Below are 16,637 nucleotides of genomic sequence, written 5' to 3' on the forward strand. Positions count from 1 at the left end.
TTTCGTTCAATACTTCAAGATCGAACTGGTCAATCCCGAACACTAGGCGAAATGGAGACATCCCAATCGGAGTCTTATAAGCGGTTTGATAGGCCCATAAGGCATTGTCTAATCGAGTGGACTAATCTTTCCTATCAAAGCGAACCGACTTCTCCAAAATCCGTTTGATCTCCCTATTAGAGATTTCCACTTGACCACAAGTTTGCGGGTGGTACGGAGTGGACACCCGATGAGTGATGGAATATTTCTTCAATAAGGTCTCAAATGCTTTATTACAAAAATGAGATCCCCCATCACTGATGATCGCTCTCGGGGTACCAAACCGATTAAAGATATTTTCTTTTAAAAACTTTACCACCACTTTGTGATAGTTTGTCTTACATGATATAGCTTCAATCCATTTTGAGACATATTCAATAGCAACAAGAATGTATTGATAGTCGAACGAGACAGGAAAAGGACCCATGAAGTCAATACCCCACACATCAAACAATTCAACAATAAGAATGGGGTTAAGAGGCATCATGTTCTTCCTAGACAAACAACCAGTTCGTTGGCATTTATCACACACCTGACAAAACTCATGGGCATCTCTAAATAATGAAGGCCAATAGAAACCACATTGCAAGACTTTAGCCGCTGTCTTTCTAGCACCAAAATGTCCACCACATGCGTGGGAATGACAAAATTCAAGAATGTTGGCAAAGTCTGGCTCATGTACACAACGCCTAAAGACTTGGTCAGAACACACCTTGAACAAATAAGGGTCATCCCAAAAAAAATGTTTGACTTGGGAAAAGAATTTCAACCTATCTTGTTTACTCCAATAATCAGGAATCTTATGAGTTACAAGATAGTTGACTATGTCAGCAAACCAAGACAACTAGGATACTTGGAGAAGTTGTTCATCAGGGAAGGAATCATTTAAAGGAAGGAATCCTTCCTGAGGTACTACACAGATCCTAGATAGATGATCAACAACAACATTCTCACAACCCTTCTTATCTCGAATCTCAAGGTCAAATTCTTGCAATTGCAAGATCCATCTAATCAAGTGAGGTTTAGTGTCCTTGATGGATAATAAGTACTTCAAAGCAGAATGATCAGTGAACCTTTGACCCTAACAGATATGATCTGAATTTGTTCAAGGCAAACACAACAGCTAGCAACTCCTCAGTGGTAGTGTAATTCAATTGAGCATTATGAAGAGTGCGGCTAGCATATTGAATGACACAGGGCATTTTATCCGTCTTTTGCCCCAAAACAGCCCCCAATGCATAGTCAGAGGCATCGCACATCAACTCAAAAGGCAAAGACCAAATAGGGGGTTGGACAATGGGTGCAGTGGACAAACATTTCTTCAGTGTCTCAAAAACATGAATACAGGCATCATCAAAGGCAAAAGCAACATCTTGAGCAAGTAAATTCGTCAAAGGACGAGAAATTTTGCTAAAGTCTTTAATGAAACGCCTATAGAACCCAACATGGCCAAGGAAAGAACGCACCCCCTTCACAGAAGTAGGTGGTGGCAGATTGGCAATTAGGTCAACCTTGGCTTTGTCCACTTCTACACCCCGCTCAGACACTATATGTCCTAAAACAATTCCTTCTTTCACCATGAAGTGGCATTTCTCCCAATTCAAGAATAAATTGGACTTAATGCAACGGGACAATACGAGTGAAAGATTGTGCACACATGTATCAAAACTAGAGCCAAACACAAAAAAGTCATCCATAAAGTCCTCTAAAAATTCACCAATCATGTTAGAAAAAATACTCATCATGCACCGTTGGAAAGTGGCGGGCGCATTGCATAAACCAAAAAGCATGCATCTATAAGCATTGGTGCGAAACGGACACGTGAATGTGGTCTTTTCCTGGTCTTCTGGAGCAATGGAAATTTGATTGTAGCCAGAGTATCCATCTAAGAAGCAATAAAAATTGTGGCCGGCCAATCGCTCTAGTACCTGATCAATGAAAGGTAGTGGGAAGTGATCCTTCCTAGTGGCGGAATTAAGTTTTCTATAGTCAATGCAGACACGCCACTTGGTGGTAGTTCTTGTGGGAATCAATTCACCACTCTCATTTTTCATTATCGTTATCCCCCCTTTCTTAGGGACAACTTGAATTGGACTCACCCAGGTGCTATCGGAAATAGGGTAAATGATTCCTGTCACAAGCAACCTGATGACTTCTTCTCTCACAACCTCCAGCATATGGGGATTTAACCTACGTTGCATCTCACGTGAGGCTTTAGTCCCCTCCTCCAAATGAATACGATGCATGCATATGGAGGGGCTAATCCCTTTTAAGGCATCAAGAGTCCACCCCAATGCCTCTCTGTGTGCTTGTAAAACTTCAGTCAATTGTTCCTCCTGTTCAGTACTCAAATCAGAGGAAATAATGACTAGTAATGAGTTCATGGGCCCCAAGAACGCATACTTCAACGTGGGAGGAAGTAGCTTAAGATCTAGCTTGGACGTTTCAAGAGGTTTGTCCATGTCAAGAGGAAGATCCTGTGGATGATCAGTTGTGATAACCTCATAAGCTTCCTCCAACAGAGGTACAAAATTGAGTAAAGAATCAACCTCTCGGAAATATGTTTCCTCATCAAAATAGTCCATGTCGAAAGATGTTATGCAAGACTCAAAAGATTCAAGAGTGGATTCGTCATCAAGCATAATAGTTTCTATCTTAAATGCAGGACTCAGATCATCAGACTCAAGTGGGTGGTGCCCGACATTAAATACATTCAATGAGACCTTAAAATTTCCAAAAGACAACTCCAACTCACCACTTTTACAATGAATGATAGCATTAGATGTGGCTAAGAAGGGACGTCCTATGATGACATGAATTTGGTTGGTCACAATGACTACTGGTTCTGTATCAAGAACAATGAAATCAACCGGGAACAAAAATTTGTCTACTTTTATCAAAACATCTTCAACTATTCCTCGTGGTATCTTGACAGAACGGTCAGCTAGTTGAAGTGTGATGGGAGTAGGCTTCAATTCCCCCAAACCTAATTGCTGGTACAAAAAGAAAGGAAGCAAATTCACACTTGCCCCTAAGTCAAGAAGAGCTCTCTGGATGGTATGTTCACCAATGACACATGAAATTGTGGGACATCCAGGATCTTTAACTTTAGGAGGAGTGTTGCGCTCCAGAATTGAGCTTACATTCTCAGTAAAAAAGACTTTTTTGTTAACATGTTGTTTTCTCTTCTGTGTACAAAGGTCTTTCAAAAATCGGGCATAGGCAGGGACTTGCCTAGTAGCATCAAGAAGTGGAATGTTAATGTGAACCTTACTAAACAGCTCCAACGTTTCATGAATGCTATCTCCTTTCCTAGGTGGGCCCGATAACCTCTGCGGCTAAGGAGCTAGTGGGACTTGGTTAGGGATCTACTTGGCTGTTGGTGGAGAACTTGGAGGTTCTTCACCCAATGATGTGTCCCCATTGTCATCCTTTGACTCCTTAGACTTAGTGGTCCCTACCCCATTGTTCAACTCACGACCACTCCTAAGGGTGGTTATGGCTTTGGCTTGCTCATGGTGGGGTTTGGAACTCAACCCACTCTCATTGTGCTTTTGGGGTTAGGAATGGTTTGACTCGGGAGTCTATTTTGTGCTTGTTCACTCATGTGGCTGGCCAACTGACTCACTTGCATTTCAAGTTTAGCAATGGAGGATTGTGTATTCTGCATGAATAATTGAAGTGTATCCTCAAGTGAAGGTTTTTGTGGAATCAATGGCTGTTGAGTGAAGTGTGGGCGCGGAGCTTGGGGTTGAGTAAACCCTGGAGGACCCCCAACATGTGGGCCCTTAGACCATGAGAAATTTGGGTGCCTAGCCCAACCCGGATTATATGTTTCTGAAAAAGGATCGTTCTGGTTTGGTCTATGAAAATTCTGGACTGCATTCAAGTCCTCAATGAGCTCTGGGTAGGATGAACTAGATGGACACATTTGTGTGGAATGAGATGAACCAGAGCATATGGCACATACAGTAGATGGTTTAGGAGCAGGTGAACTCTTGGACACCATAAGGGCATCATTTTTTCTAGTCAACCCCTCAATCTTGGCGATGAGCATAGGTGTTTCACTAACCTCGTAGAGACCCCCTCTTTTGGCTTCGTGGGATCTCCTATCAACATTAAATGACGAACCCCATTGCTGAGATTGATCACTCAACGTTTCAAAGAAGTCCCACGCCTCACTACCACTCTTACCCATCAAACTCCCACCACTCATTGCATCTACCATGGATCTAACCTGGGGTGTAAGACCTTGATAAAAGTATTGCACTAAATGCCATTTCTCAAACCCATGATGCGGACACCTACGGATCAAATCCTTCCATTTCTCCCAAGCCTCATAAAAGTGTTCACCCTCCTGCTGCATAAAGTTGGAGATTTCTCTCTTGAGGGCTGTAGTTCTCTGAATGGGAAAGTACTTGGATAAAAATTTTGTGACTAATGTGTCCCATGAAGTAATGCTGCCCACCTCCAAGGAATTAAGCCAAGACTTGGCCTTATCCTTAAGTGAAAATGGAAAAAGTCTTAACCAGATAGAGTCATCTGAGAAATTCTGGAATTTGAAAGTTGCACAAATATCTAAGAATTCCTTGATGTGGTAATATGGGTCCTCCTTCTCCAACCCATAACATGTAGGGAGGAGTTGGATCACACCCGGTTTCAACTCATAACTAGCGGCAGTAGTAGGTGGCAATATAATGCAAGAAGGTGAGGTGAAGTGGGATGGGATAGAATAATCCCTCAGGGCTCTACGGTCACCTGCTGCAGGTAACTGTAATGGTTCACCCTCATTGGCCATGGTAGCTCCTAACTTGACTTCGGGTGTTTTCCTACAAATATGTTCTACCTCTTCAACAAAGGGAGCTAATGGTCCACCTAGGGAGCGGCGGGTGACCCGGGTTCGATCCCCGGCAACGGCGCCAAAAACTTGATGTAGAATTTAATTACATCGGCTTTAATACCTCGCAAGCGTACGAATCGTTCATGTAATTTAGCGGGAAGCGAGGGTCATATCCACAGGGAGGATTGAATTTTGTGTATTCTTCAGTCAACTAGCCTAACCAAATATGATGAATTAATATGAATTAAACACTAATTATATCCTAAATTATCAAGCAATCATCTGGTTAACTACCTGCACAATAGGAAATGTCAACTTTGGATTTTACGGTGATTCGTGCCTCTCTCGAGCGCCACGTAACCACAGATCCGATTTCTCAATCCTTGCGTCTAGCCTCTCTCGGGCGCATAATGAAAGACAAAAATCGGATTAAAATACCAAAATCCAACCTCAATTATAATCCTACCCTAATTAGCTAATTTAATCAAATATCCGAAAACAAATATTCAATAAACATTAATTATCAAATCAGATTCAATAAACATTCAAAACCTAAGTTCAAACTATAAAAAAAATGAAATTAAAAAATGACGAATTACTCCCCTTCTCCTTCCTCTCGCTCGGGCAACAACTTGTTCTCACGGGTGCTGCAATTTCCCGAAATCAATGGCTTCGGGTTGGCAAGAGTAAGTGGTCGGAGGTAGAGACGACGCCGACGACGAAGGTTGGAAGCCGACGGACGGAGGTAACGTCCGGCGAAGAACGAAACAAAGATGAAGTTCTCTAACCGGCTCTCTCGAGTCTCGGTCGGAGTCGGAGTCGCTCAGGGAATGGTCGGAAATACGTAACCGACGCCGGAGGATGGTCGGAAAGTGGGAGTGGCACAGGAGAAGCCCTCTCGGATCACTTCTCGGTCTGGCGAGCGACGACTGTCGAACTCACCTCGACGGAGACTCTCTCGAGCTCTCCTCGGGTTTGTTCTCGGTTGCTGGACGGCGGTGGCGCGACGAACTACGGTGGGAAACTCTTCTCGGGTCTCCCCTGTTTCTGGTGCTCTGTTCTGGCGAGCAGAAACTGTCGAACTCACCTCGACGGAGACTCTCTTGAGCTCTCCTCGGGTTTGTTCTTGGTTGCTGGACGGCGGTGGACGACGGTGGCACGGCGAATGATGGTGACGCGGCGACCGACGGAGGGAAACTCCTCTCGGGTCTTCCCCTACTTCGGTCGACGGTCGTGCTCTGTTTTGGTCGATGCTCTGTTTTCTCTTCACGCTCGTTCCTCCTCCCCCCGTTCGACGCTCCCTCCTTTCCTTTAATACCATCTTATTTATTTTGAAACGATTCGACCTAAAAATCACCTCCATTTCACTAAGGGCATTTTGGTAAATATCTCCTTCTCCACCAAAATTCTCCTGAAATTCCATAATTGAATTTATAAAAAACATTTTAGGAAGAAATAAACCTTAAAAACAATGAAATATAATTCAGGAGAGAAAAATATGCAATATCGACAGTGATTAATGCCAAATTTAATAAATACTCATTTCATTTGAAAACCGATAAATAACCACCTATAACACAATTATAAAGGTTATTCTATTATAATTAAGCTAGTTCTCATGTCAGAATATGGCATCTATTAGCAGGGTCCACATTGGACATAAAATCAACCTCTCAATATTATATCTTCCTAGGAGGAAATTTGGTGCATTGGCGAAGTAAAAAGTTAAATGTTGTAATCTGTTCTAGTGCAAAAACTTAATACAGGGCAATGACTCATACAATGAGTGAGTTGATGTGGGTTAGAAAAATCTCACGAGAGTTGGGTTTTAACCAAGATGAGCCGATGAGAATGTTTTATGATAATCTTTATTACAATTAACCCAATTTTCCATTAAATGACTAAACATATAGAAGTGGATTTACTATCCCACGACAGAAAAAAAAATATGCTAGTTAACCTTTTCAAACTTTTGCATTGTGATGTGAAGTTTGCTGAAGCAGCAGCTCCTTCGGTGTTAACCCATTGTTACTAAGGGCTAACCCTGGTTTATCTGATGCTACACTTTGTTTCGGAATGATAATTACTACCCATTTAAGCACTTAAAGTTAGTAAAACAACACCGCACAAGATGTTTTTCTACAAAAATGAAAAGAAAGAAAGAAAGAAAAAAAGATGGGAAAATTAGGAAAAAAGCTTAAAATCCAGAGTGCTCTTTTGCTTCTTAGAAGTATGCTTCTGGCGAACCATTGTTCGTGGAAGAGAGGAGTACGGCAGCACTCCAAACTGTCTTCCAAAAATATTCTCAAACCAGTAAAAAAGAAGCAATTATTACCCACGTTAATTTCTTAACAATCTCCATAAATTTGGCGCAATCACTTGATGCCAATCGGGCAAATTTTCCATACAATTTGAACAGATTGACACTCACATTCCTCAATCCCGTTGGAAATGGTTTTGTGGGAGTAAAAAATTTTGATAACCAAGTCACTGAAAGGAAAAAGGTGCCGAAATTTCCTCGATTGAATTTCCCACATTAGCTTTCCCATCTATATCTACAGCATATTTTCAGTTCCACCATGAAAAGGCATCTGAAGCTATTGTAGAGGAAGTCGAAAAGTTTCTAATCAAAAGGTAAAGAAACGTCAGAATTGTTTTAGTGGACGCAGGCATCCTCTTAGCTTTCCCAAATTCTTGGTCTGGTAATATAGCTAGTAGTTTTTCCTCTTCCTTTTCGCCTCGTCCGTCTATATCGAACAGTACAATTCAAATATATAGGTTTTTACGGAATAAGTTGAATGAAAACCAGACTTCTTTCGTTTGGACTTTAGGGTCTCATACTGCGAGCAGGCAAATAATCTCCATTAAAGTGATTTACGTACAGTTTTGATTTTGGCCTGACAACGTTCGTAGTCGTCGTGTATTCCTGCTACAGCAGTGACTACTGGCTTTTCGTTTTCTGAAATAATGAACATGATTCATCTTAATCCAGATAATTGAAAAACCACTTGCAACATCGCAAACACCATCTAGATGGGTATTTTCTTTCTTTTTTAGTGATCATAACTAGACAACAGCTTTCTTTTTTCTTTTTACTTGCATTCGTTTACGGGTGGGTGGTCGACAATCAACTGACAAGTGACAGATGCATTTCGTGTTCAAAACATAAAACAAAACAATGTTCAAAACCACTCTCATGAGTTCCAGTTTCTGATCTCGTGGACTCCCGTGGAATCGCCGTCTCATTCTTTTTCGATTCAGAAAAGCGAAAGCGTCAATCAAGGTAAACATTGATCAAGAAACAAGAAAAAACCTTAAAATGTAGGCAGTGACGACTATAGTTTAGCATGATACTCGACACGCCAGGAAAAACAGCTCCAGTCCCAATTCCCGTCATCCCGCAGAGGGAGAACATTCTTAAATCTTAACAAGAATCGCGATAAAAGCACTAATATTAAAGAATATTTTAACAAGAATCGCGACGTCCCGGCCTGGATTCACCTGTTTTTAACCCTGTTGACCGCTCCAAGGTCGCCTCCGTAAATTATCGGACCCAATGATTCGATCCAGGTCTGTTTCCATCCTTTTTTCCTTGTGTTCCAAGTAGCAGAGAAAAACAGAGGCGAGCAAAACCCGTCCCCTTGTTTAGAGATTATCGACACCGTTGGGTGCTGTGGATCCACAAGAATTTCTGATAGTGAACGCCCATAGCAGTCGTTAAAGCGCTCGAAAACGAACCCAAGTTTCTAGCATCTTCAACGACACTTGTCGAGGGCTCAACGCCACGAGTACCGATAACCCAGCCCCAAGGAACTAAACCAACCTCCCCTCAACAAAACCGCCCCTTGTTTCTTTCTTTTCCCACTGATATAAAATGCGCCTTCTCCTTCCTTCCCCTTCGTCATCTCTCTTTCAGTCACGCCACATACACAGCGACTTCAACAACAACAACAACAAAAAAAACTACCTCCTTTTCCCTCTTTCTGGAATCTGATCGGTTTCATCCGTCTTTAATTTCTTCGTGTCATTCTCTCTTTGCATGGATACCAAGATCGGTAATGGCACGTTTGACAATGCCAAGCCTGCGTGCAACGACCTGGGTAACCTCCCCTCGGGCCCCACTGCTGCGGTCCAGTGTTCTCCCTCCGTCGTTGCTTCCCCGGAAGCCACCCTTGGTCGCCACCTCGCCCGCCGGCTCGTTCAGATCGGTGTTCGCGATGTTTTCTCGGTGCCCGGGGATTTTAACCTCACCCTCCTCGACCACCTCATCGCCGAGCCTAATCTGAACCTCGTCGGCTGCTGTAACGAGCTTAATGCTGGGTACGCGGCAGACGGGTACGCCCGGGCGAAAGGTGTTGGTGCCTGTGTTGTGACATTCACTGTGGGGGGGTTGAGTATCCTCAACGCCATTGCCGGGGCCTATAGTGAGAACCTTCCCCTGATATGTATCGTGGGTGGGCCGAATTCCAACGATTATGGGACCAACAGAATTCTTCACCACACTATTGGGTTGCCTGATTTCAGCCAGGAACTGAGGTGCTTTCAGACCGTCACTTGTTATCAGGCGGTCGTCAACAATCTTGAGGACGCCCATGAGATGATCGATACGGCCGTCTCCACCGCGCTTAAGGAGAGCAAGCCCGTGTATATCAGCATCGGCTGTAATCTTCCGGCGATCCCTCATCCCACTTTTACTCGGGAGCCCGTGCCCTTTTTTATTTCACGCAGGTTAGCCTTTTGAATCTTTGATTAAGTTTGTCATTTTTCCGATCGTGCTTTGTCGTTGTTGAATTTTAAAATATAATTCATGTTATCTAATATTTACTTCGTAATTTGTTTATAATTTACATTGTTTCTGTAACAATTAGTCGAGACGCTCTAAGAATTTATATTTACTCTTCTCGCTGCCTTTCATCGATCCGCTTCTGTCTCGTCGAGATTTGATCGAATGTGGATTCTTTATATCGATGAACTAAGCAACCAATTTACGAGAATTTATTCTGATTCCGTACAATGTTCCCAGGAACCAAATCGAGAAAGTTGAAGTTGATTGTGCACAATTACTTATTTTCTGTCATGTTGATTCACGATTCCTGTTCCCAATCTTATGATTCCTATCCTGAATCTGTAACATCTGTTTTTTCTTGGATTATTGTTGAGGATTAGAAATGCAATCCTAACATTGCTCTTCGTTCGCATCTTCTTTATAACATCTTCTCAGTCTCGTCGACGGTTAATGAACTCCACTTATCTGTAACGATGCAGGGTGAGCAACCAAATGGGTCTAGAAGCGGCAGTTGAAGCAGCTGCAGAGTTCCTAAGCAAGGCTGTTAAACCTGTCTTAGTAGGAGGCCCCAAACTCCGTGTTGCAAAAGCAGGCAATGCCTTCGTTGAACTCGCTGAAGCCTCTGGCTATGCTGTAGCAGTGATGCCTTCGGCCAAAGGTTTAGTCCCAGAGACCCTGCCACGCTTCATTGGCACCTACTGGGGAGCTGTGAGCACTGCTTTCTGTGCTGAAATCGTAGAATCAGCTGATGCCTATCTCTTTGCTGGTCCCATCTTCAATGACTACAGCTCAGTGGGTTACTCTCTCCTTCTCAAGAAGGAGAAGGCCATCATGGTGCAGCCTGATCGGGTTGTAATAGGAAACGGACCTGCATTTGGTTGTGTTTTGATGAAGGATTTCCTTCAGGCCCTTTCAAAACGGATCAAATGCAACACCACAGCATTTGAAAACTACCGGAGGATATTTGTTCCTCCCGGTGTCCCCCTGGAATGCAAGCCCAGGGAACCTTTGAGAGTGAATGTACTCTTCAAGCATATACAGGAGATGCTCACAGGTGAAACAGCCGTGATTGCTGAGACTGGGGACTCCTGGTTTAATTGTCAGAATCTAAAATTACCAGATGGTTGCGGGTAAGTGTAACTACTGAAACGGAGGCTTCTTTTTTAGTTCAATTCTTCCTTTTACTGCTTTCTTCTTCCCTAGTTACTCTCAGATGAGTAAGGTTTTCGTGGTACAGATACGAGTTCCAAATGCAATATGGATCAATTGGTTGGTCTGTTGGGGCTACTCTTGGGTACGCCCAAGCTGCAAAAGAAAAGCGGGTGATTGCTTGCATCGGTGATGGAAGCTTTCAGGTATTTGAATGCGAAAAAAACTCACTTTTCTCTTCTTCAAGCATTACTTCTATTTGCTTACTCATCTTATATTGATTTCTGAACTGAACTTTCTTTATAAATGATTTTGCAGGTAACAGCTCAGGATGTGTCAACAATGCTTAGATATGGACAGAACACTATCATCTTCCTCATTAACAACGGTGGCTATACCATAGAGGTGGAAATTCATGACGGCCCCTACAATGTTATTAAGAATTGGGATTACACTGGACTAGTCGATGCAATTCATAACGGAGATGGGAAGTGCTGGACTACCAGGGTGAGCATACTAACAAAATTCTTCTGAGTGTTGCATTTCCTGCTCTCCATTTGATGATACGGTTCCTTGACTTCGATGCTCGTATGTGTCTGCAATTCAGGTCCAATACGAAGCAGAGCTTAATGAAGCAATTGCTACAGCAATGGGTGAGAAGAAGGATTGCTTGTGCTTCATTGAGGTGATTGCACACAAGGACGATACGAGTAAAGAGCTGCTGGAATGGGGTTCCAGAGTCTCCGCCGCAAATAGCAGGGCACCCAATCCTCAGTAATTCCAGTTTCACCTTTGATTAGGTTAGAGGAGGGTACGATTTCGATGGTTTCCCACAGCATATGTGGTTCTTTGTTTAGTTATTGCTTCCCATCGCTATGTTTTGATTTTAAAAATTTCCAAAGGCTTCTATAAGAATTTATAGCAAATCGTTGCGGACTGGACATTCTTCCTTTTGTTTCAAGCAAGCAACATCGTTGATCCCTCTTAGTAAATAACACAAACACTTCCCAGGAGCTTGCTAGAAGATGGTTTCGATCTGAAAATCAAGATTCAAATTATGTAATTGTTCTTGCCTTGCTGGCGTTTTTCCCACGGAAAGTCTAGGTAGCATTCATCGTAACTTCGGTTAAATGGGTAAAGACCGTCACTCTCTTGAAATACTTGACGAAGTTGTTGGAATTTATGTTTGTATCGATCGGACCGGGTTAGTCTTTGTATAAGATCCGTGGGGTTGTTTTCCTAAAAGGTTCGAGCCTTTTAGTGCACTGGTTTCAACATGGGATCAGAGCGGATGATCCTCATCCTCTTTGTATTTTCGGCCAGCGGTCCTCTCTCGGCGATTTCGGCGACATATCTTTCAGCGACTCGTTTCGTCCATTTTGGCGACGGTCATCGGCGACTCGTTTCGTCCATTTTGGCGACGGTCATCGGCAACCTGATTTCAGTTCTCTATTTCAGCTGATCTTCTGATACAGAGGTTAGATTTCATCTTCCTCCTACATTTTTTTTTCGACAGAAGTTAAACTTCTGTTTTCTCGGCGAGATAACGCCGTTGCTGTGAAGGTTGGATTTCGGTAGTGGTGCTCTGGCGCTGTTGCCGTGAGAGCTGATTTGCCCCTGTTTTTTGGTAGTGGTGCTCTGGCGCCGTTGCCGTGACGGCTGATTTGCCCCTGTTTTGGTCGTGGGGCTCTGGCGCCGTTGCCATGAACTAATTTGTCTCTGGATTTGGCCGAGAGCTGGTGCTCTCTCTGAATTTTTTTTTGCCTCTGGATATGATCGTGAAGGTTAAGTTTCCTTCCTGGCCTTTTTGTGGTTGGCCGAGAGGTGTGATATATTTTTTTTCTGGCCTTTTGTGTTTGGCTGAAAGGTGTGCTGTGGTACATTTGTTGTTCAGAATTTTTATGCTGAATTCTTAGGTTATATACCAGACCTTCATTAGAATCTTCTTGGGGGCTCCATGGAGACTTATTCATCAACGGGCGTTTCCGATTCTAGTCTTCGTACCAGTTCAACTCGTTCCAATTTTGACGAACCATTGAACCCATACTATCTTCACCATTCGGACAGCCCCAGGCAAGTTCTTGTCTCGCAGCTACTTACTGGTGAAAATTACACCAGTTGGAGCCATGTAATGTCCCTGGCCTTATCCGTGAAGAATAAAGTGGGCTTTATCGATGGTTCCATACCTGAACCTCAGAGTGCTGATCCTCCTTTGCTGAACTCCTGGACCCGGAATAACAATATTGTCATCTCTTGGATTTTAAATTCGGTTTCCAAGGAAATCTCTACGAGTGTTATGTTTGCTGCTTCTGCCCGCGAAATTTGTCTCGCTCTTCGGGATCGTTATCAACAACGCAATGGTCTGCGCATTTTTCAACTTAAACGGGAATTGATGAACTTGCGCCAATACAAGGATTCCGTTAGCATTTATTTCACGAAGCTGACGACCTTTTGGAAAGAATTGAACAATTACCGTCCTTATTGCTCTTGTGGAAAATGATGTAGTGGCGTTAAGGATCTTATTGATTACCACAACATGGAGTATGTCATGTCATTCTTGATGGGCCTTGATGACTCTTTCTCCCATATTCGTGGTCAGCTGCTCCTCATGGATCCGATGCCTCCTCTTAATCGTGTTTTTTCTTTGGTTGTCCAAGAGGAACAACAACGAAGGACCCCTCATACCTCGAGTTCGCATACCCCCACCGACACAATGGCATTCGTGTTTAAATCTGGGCAGACAGACGTTCATAAACTTGGCCCACAAACCTCTTAGAAATTTCACTCAAATTACAGTGCTCCCCGGAATCCATGAGGAGCAGGTGACTACGAACCTGGTATCAGAGCAGGTTGGTCTCGAGTTCGAGTCCCGCTCCCACCGAATTTTGTCTCAGGTATTTCTGGTGAATTTGTCTTGAGTTTTTCCAGGAGTTTGTCCCGGGTTTTTCCGGTGAATTTGTCCACGAGTTTTTTCGTGCGAGGGAGTGTTAGAATTTGTATTTATATCAACCAGCCAGTCCTTTATAAGATCCGTGGGGTTATTTTTCTAAAACGTTCGAGCCTTTTAGCGCACTAATTTCAATACACTCGACAAGTCTGATCAAAGAAACGGATGAAATCTGTCGTCGTCTTCCCTGAAGAGGAAAAGAGACGATTACAGAATGATGGATAACAAGTCATTGTGTCGCCTGGGCCAGTCCTGACACAGAGTCGGGGTCGGTTGGGGGGGGGGGGGGGGGGGGGGGGGGGTGTGAAGAAAAAGAGTAATCCATGACAATTGAGAGGAGAAACCAGGAAAAGATTTCTTGCTTGGAAGAATTGCGGACTTGGGGCTCAGGATACTACAAAAAGTACCAGGGGCTGGAACTCTGAAGGCAAACTCGCAATTAATATCCTCTTTTTGAATCTGTATTCACTATTCAGTACATAATCTTCTCGTCGTTAATTTGCGATCAAAAGGGAAATTATACAATTGATCGAGGAAGAAATCAAACAACTAAAATACTCTAGGAAGATCGTGATCGTGATTCCTGACATTCCTCACCTATTCAAAACCGGTTTCTATTGCTTTCATCGATTGCCTACATAATATATACGGATTAAATGGATCCAACAATTTTCTTCAGGCTTCCGAAAATCTCTGATAGTTACCGGCATCCAGCGTGAAATTTAAATCATTTCCCATTGAAAGCAATTTATTTATGTAACTCCGAACTTCCTTAGAAACCATCTCCTGCAACAGCTTCGGCAACGACGTCTCCTCCTCTATTAACTTCGTCTCCGTTTCCGTCTTCTCTCTGTCGTTATATCTGAAGTCCTTGGAGACCATCCCATCTATCAAACAAGTGAAACTCATCTCCTCCTTGTGATCTGTTTCCTTTTCTTCCTCTTTCGCCGGCGTTTTCGCTTCCTCTACTGTCTGCAAGCTCTCTCCCGGCAGCGACAACGTCAACATTGTCAAGGGATCCTCTACGCTGTTCTCCTCCGCCGAAGGACTTACCCTCCGCCGTTTCCGAGTAGAGTCGGAGTCCGACTCCGGCTCCGACTCCCCCACTCGCCTTCGGAGGGTGGAGTTCCAGTGGTTCTTGATGGCGTTGTCTGTTCTTCCAGCGAGAAGTTTGGCGATGGCCGCCCACTTGTTGCCATGCGTGGCGTGCGCCGATATGATGATGTCATCCTCCTTCGTGGAGAAGGGAAGATGCTGCACGGAAGGGCTCAACTGGTTGCACCACCGCAGCCGGCACGACTTGCCCGATCTCCCCGGCACACCCGCGCTAATCGCCGACCAGTTCCGCGGCCCGTGATGCTTCACCAGCCTCGTCAAAAGCATGTCCTCCTCAGGACTCCACGACCCCTTGATCCGATCCCTTACTCCCACAACCATCTTCAAGAAGAAAAGATCCACCCTTTTTTCAAGTTTTTCCTCCCCAGAGGCCACAACTCTTCTCTGCTCTCTGCTTTATATAGAATCTCGGCCGGTCCGGCGTGAACCGAAAAGTGCGCACCAATAAAAAAAAGGGAAAACTGCCTTGTTCTTCTCCAACTCGCGAGATCTTCACCGAGAAAACGGGTCATAAAATAACTCGCCGCGTCCCCAAGTGAGACGCTGACCTGCTGAAGCCGATTTTATCGTGATAAATAAAAGTCAGATCTCGCGAGGGGCGAGTTTCTAGTGGTCTACGGGGGGGTTAATTCGTTGGGTTGTTGATGAGGTTTCTTTTTAGTTAGATGTAGTTAAGGAAACAAATTCTCCTTAATAGTAACGGTGATCTCAGGAAACTTTATCGTCTACGGTAACCCGCCGTACCAGTCCACCCATGACTCGCCCGTTCTCATGGGCCCCACTAGTAACTTACTATTAGTAGTTACATAATTACCAGTCTAGTGACGTAGCTTGCCTAAACTGCAAAAATGAACTAGCACGATTGACGTGAGGAAATTAAAAGTTGAACATCGAACCAGGAGACGACGTGTGGTTCTGTGGCCGTTGGGCTTTAGGTTTCTGTTTGGGTGACAGCAGTAATGAATGCCTATAACCGGTAATTCCGTTTCGGGAATCTATCCGTCCCTTGATCTGGAATTCGTTTCAACGACTGGGATGATTCGTTGCAAAAATCTGTCTTGAGTGGAATGTGTCCAACAAGTGTAACACTGCACGGGGTGCAGCTGGGTTGGACTTCGGAGTCCAAGTGGTCCGACTGAAATGCCTCTAAAAGTCATACGTAACGACAGATCGTACAGATAAACACAGCCGATGTGGCCTAATCGAAGACCGTCGGTGGAGGGCCCACAACATAAGGAACAGGGACGACCCATGGATTCAATCTTTTCGTCTGCAGCGTTCACACACTTAAAGGATTTAAGTTGGGAGTGTTTAGTGGCTTCGGAGTGGAGAAGATGAGGAGGGAAGAGGAAGTAGGGTCCAGCGTCATTAAATAGTGGCCGAGGTGGGGACCAGTTCTGAGCGAAATTGGCCGCAGATAGGAGACGGGATCTGTTTAAGTGGTTGGTTTGTCAAAAGAGGTTTGACCCTGGGGCTCATGGCCTCACAGGAGCGGTGGCAGGTGGGAATGCCGGGACTTGTTTTCAAGCTTGGGAGGGACCAAGAGGAGGGCGGCGCCGCGTGGCCCAACTGATTTTGGAAATCTAGACCTTGGTTCATTAGTGAGCAAGACATGCACGGGATCTAAGTGGGTGCATAAAATGTAGTGGAAATAAGAGAATGACTTACTTTATATAATATAAGTTACTTTTATAATTAGTAATATAATATAATATTAAAATTGATTAATATGATAAATAATTAAGTAGTGTATTTTATTA

The 16,637-nt window shown here is 43.8% G+C and overlaps 2 protein-coding genes and 1 non-coding gene across 4 annotated transcripts; 2 read left to right on the plus strand and 1 right to left on the minus strand.

The window, feature by feature from the left end:
- Positions 1 to 4,325: 4,325 nt before the first annotated feature.
- Positions 4,326 to 4,432, plus strand: LOC137966801 (small nucleolar RNA R71). Its single transcript, XR_011116291.1, has one exon. It is a non-coding gene; the product is annotated as a small nucleolar RNA R71 (small nucleolar RNA).
- Positions 4,433 to 8,761: 4,329 nt separating this feature from the next.
- LOC137965787 (pyruvate decarboxylase 1-like) lies at positions 8,762 to 11,786 on the plus strand. 2 transcript variants are annotated; one of them, XM_068812132.1, is made up of 5 exons: positions 8,762 to 9,607; positions 10,145 to 10,795; positions 10,888 to 11,020; positions 11,133 to 11,321; positions 11,422 to 11,786. In XM_068812132.1, exons 1-5 carry the CDS (start codon positions 8,919 to 8,921, stop codon positions 11,590 to 11,592), a joined length of 1,833 nt encoding a protein of 610 aa, XP_068668233.1. In that variant the 5' UTR covers positions 8,762 to 8,918; the 3' UTR covers positions 11,593 to 11,786. The 2 variants fall into 2 exon arrangements, with proteins under 2 accessions (XP_068668233.1, XP_068668234.1); XM_068812133.1 differs by having other exon boundaries at positions 10,903 to 11,020.
- A 2,405-nt stretch (positions 11,787 to 14,191) lies between these two features.
- Positions 14,192 to 15,222, minus strand: LOC137966662 (transcription factor MYB77-like). The gene has a single exon (XM_068813347.1). The coding sequence runs from the start codon at positions 15,196 to 15,198 to the stop codon at positions 14,437 to 14,439; it is 762 nt and encodes a 253-aa protein (XP_068669448.1). The 5' UTR covers positions 15,199 to 15,222; the 3' UTR covers positions 14,192 to 14,436.
- Positions 15,223 to 16,637: the final 1,415 nt, after the last annotated feature.

This window comes from Aristolochia californica, unplaced genomic scaffold (assembly GCF_029961685.1).
Source record: "Aristolochia californica isolate CCGP_79_NKW_82.1479 unplaced genomic scaffold, dmAriCali1.0.hap1 SCAF_5, whole genome shotgun sequence".
NCBI classification, from domain to species: Eukaryota; Viridiplantae; Streptophyta; class Magnoliopsida; order Piperales; family Aristolochiaceae; genus Aristolochia; species Aristolochia californica.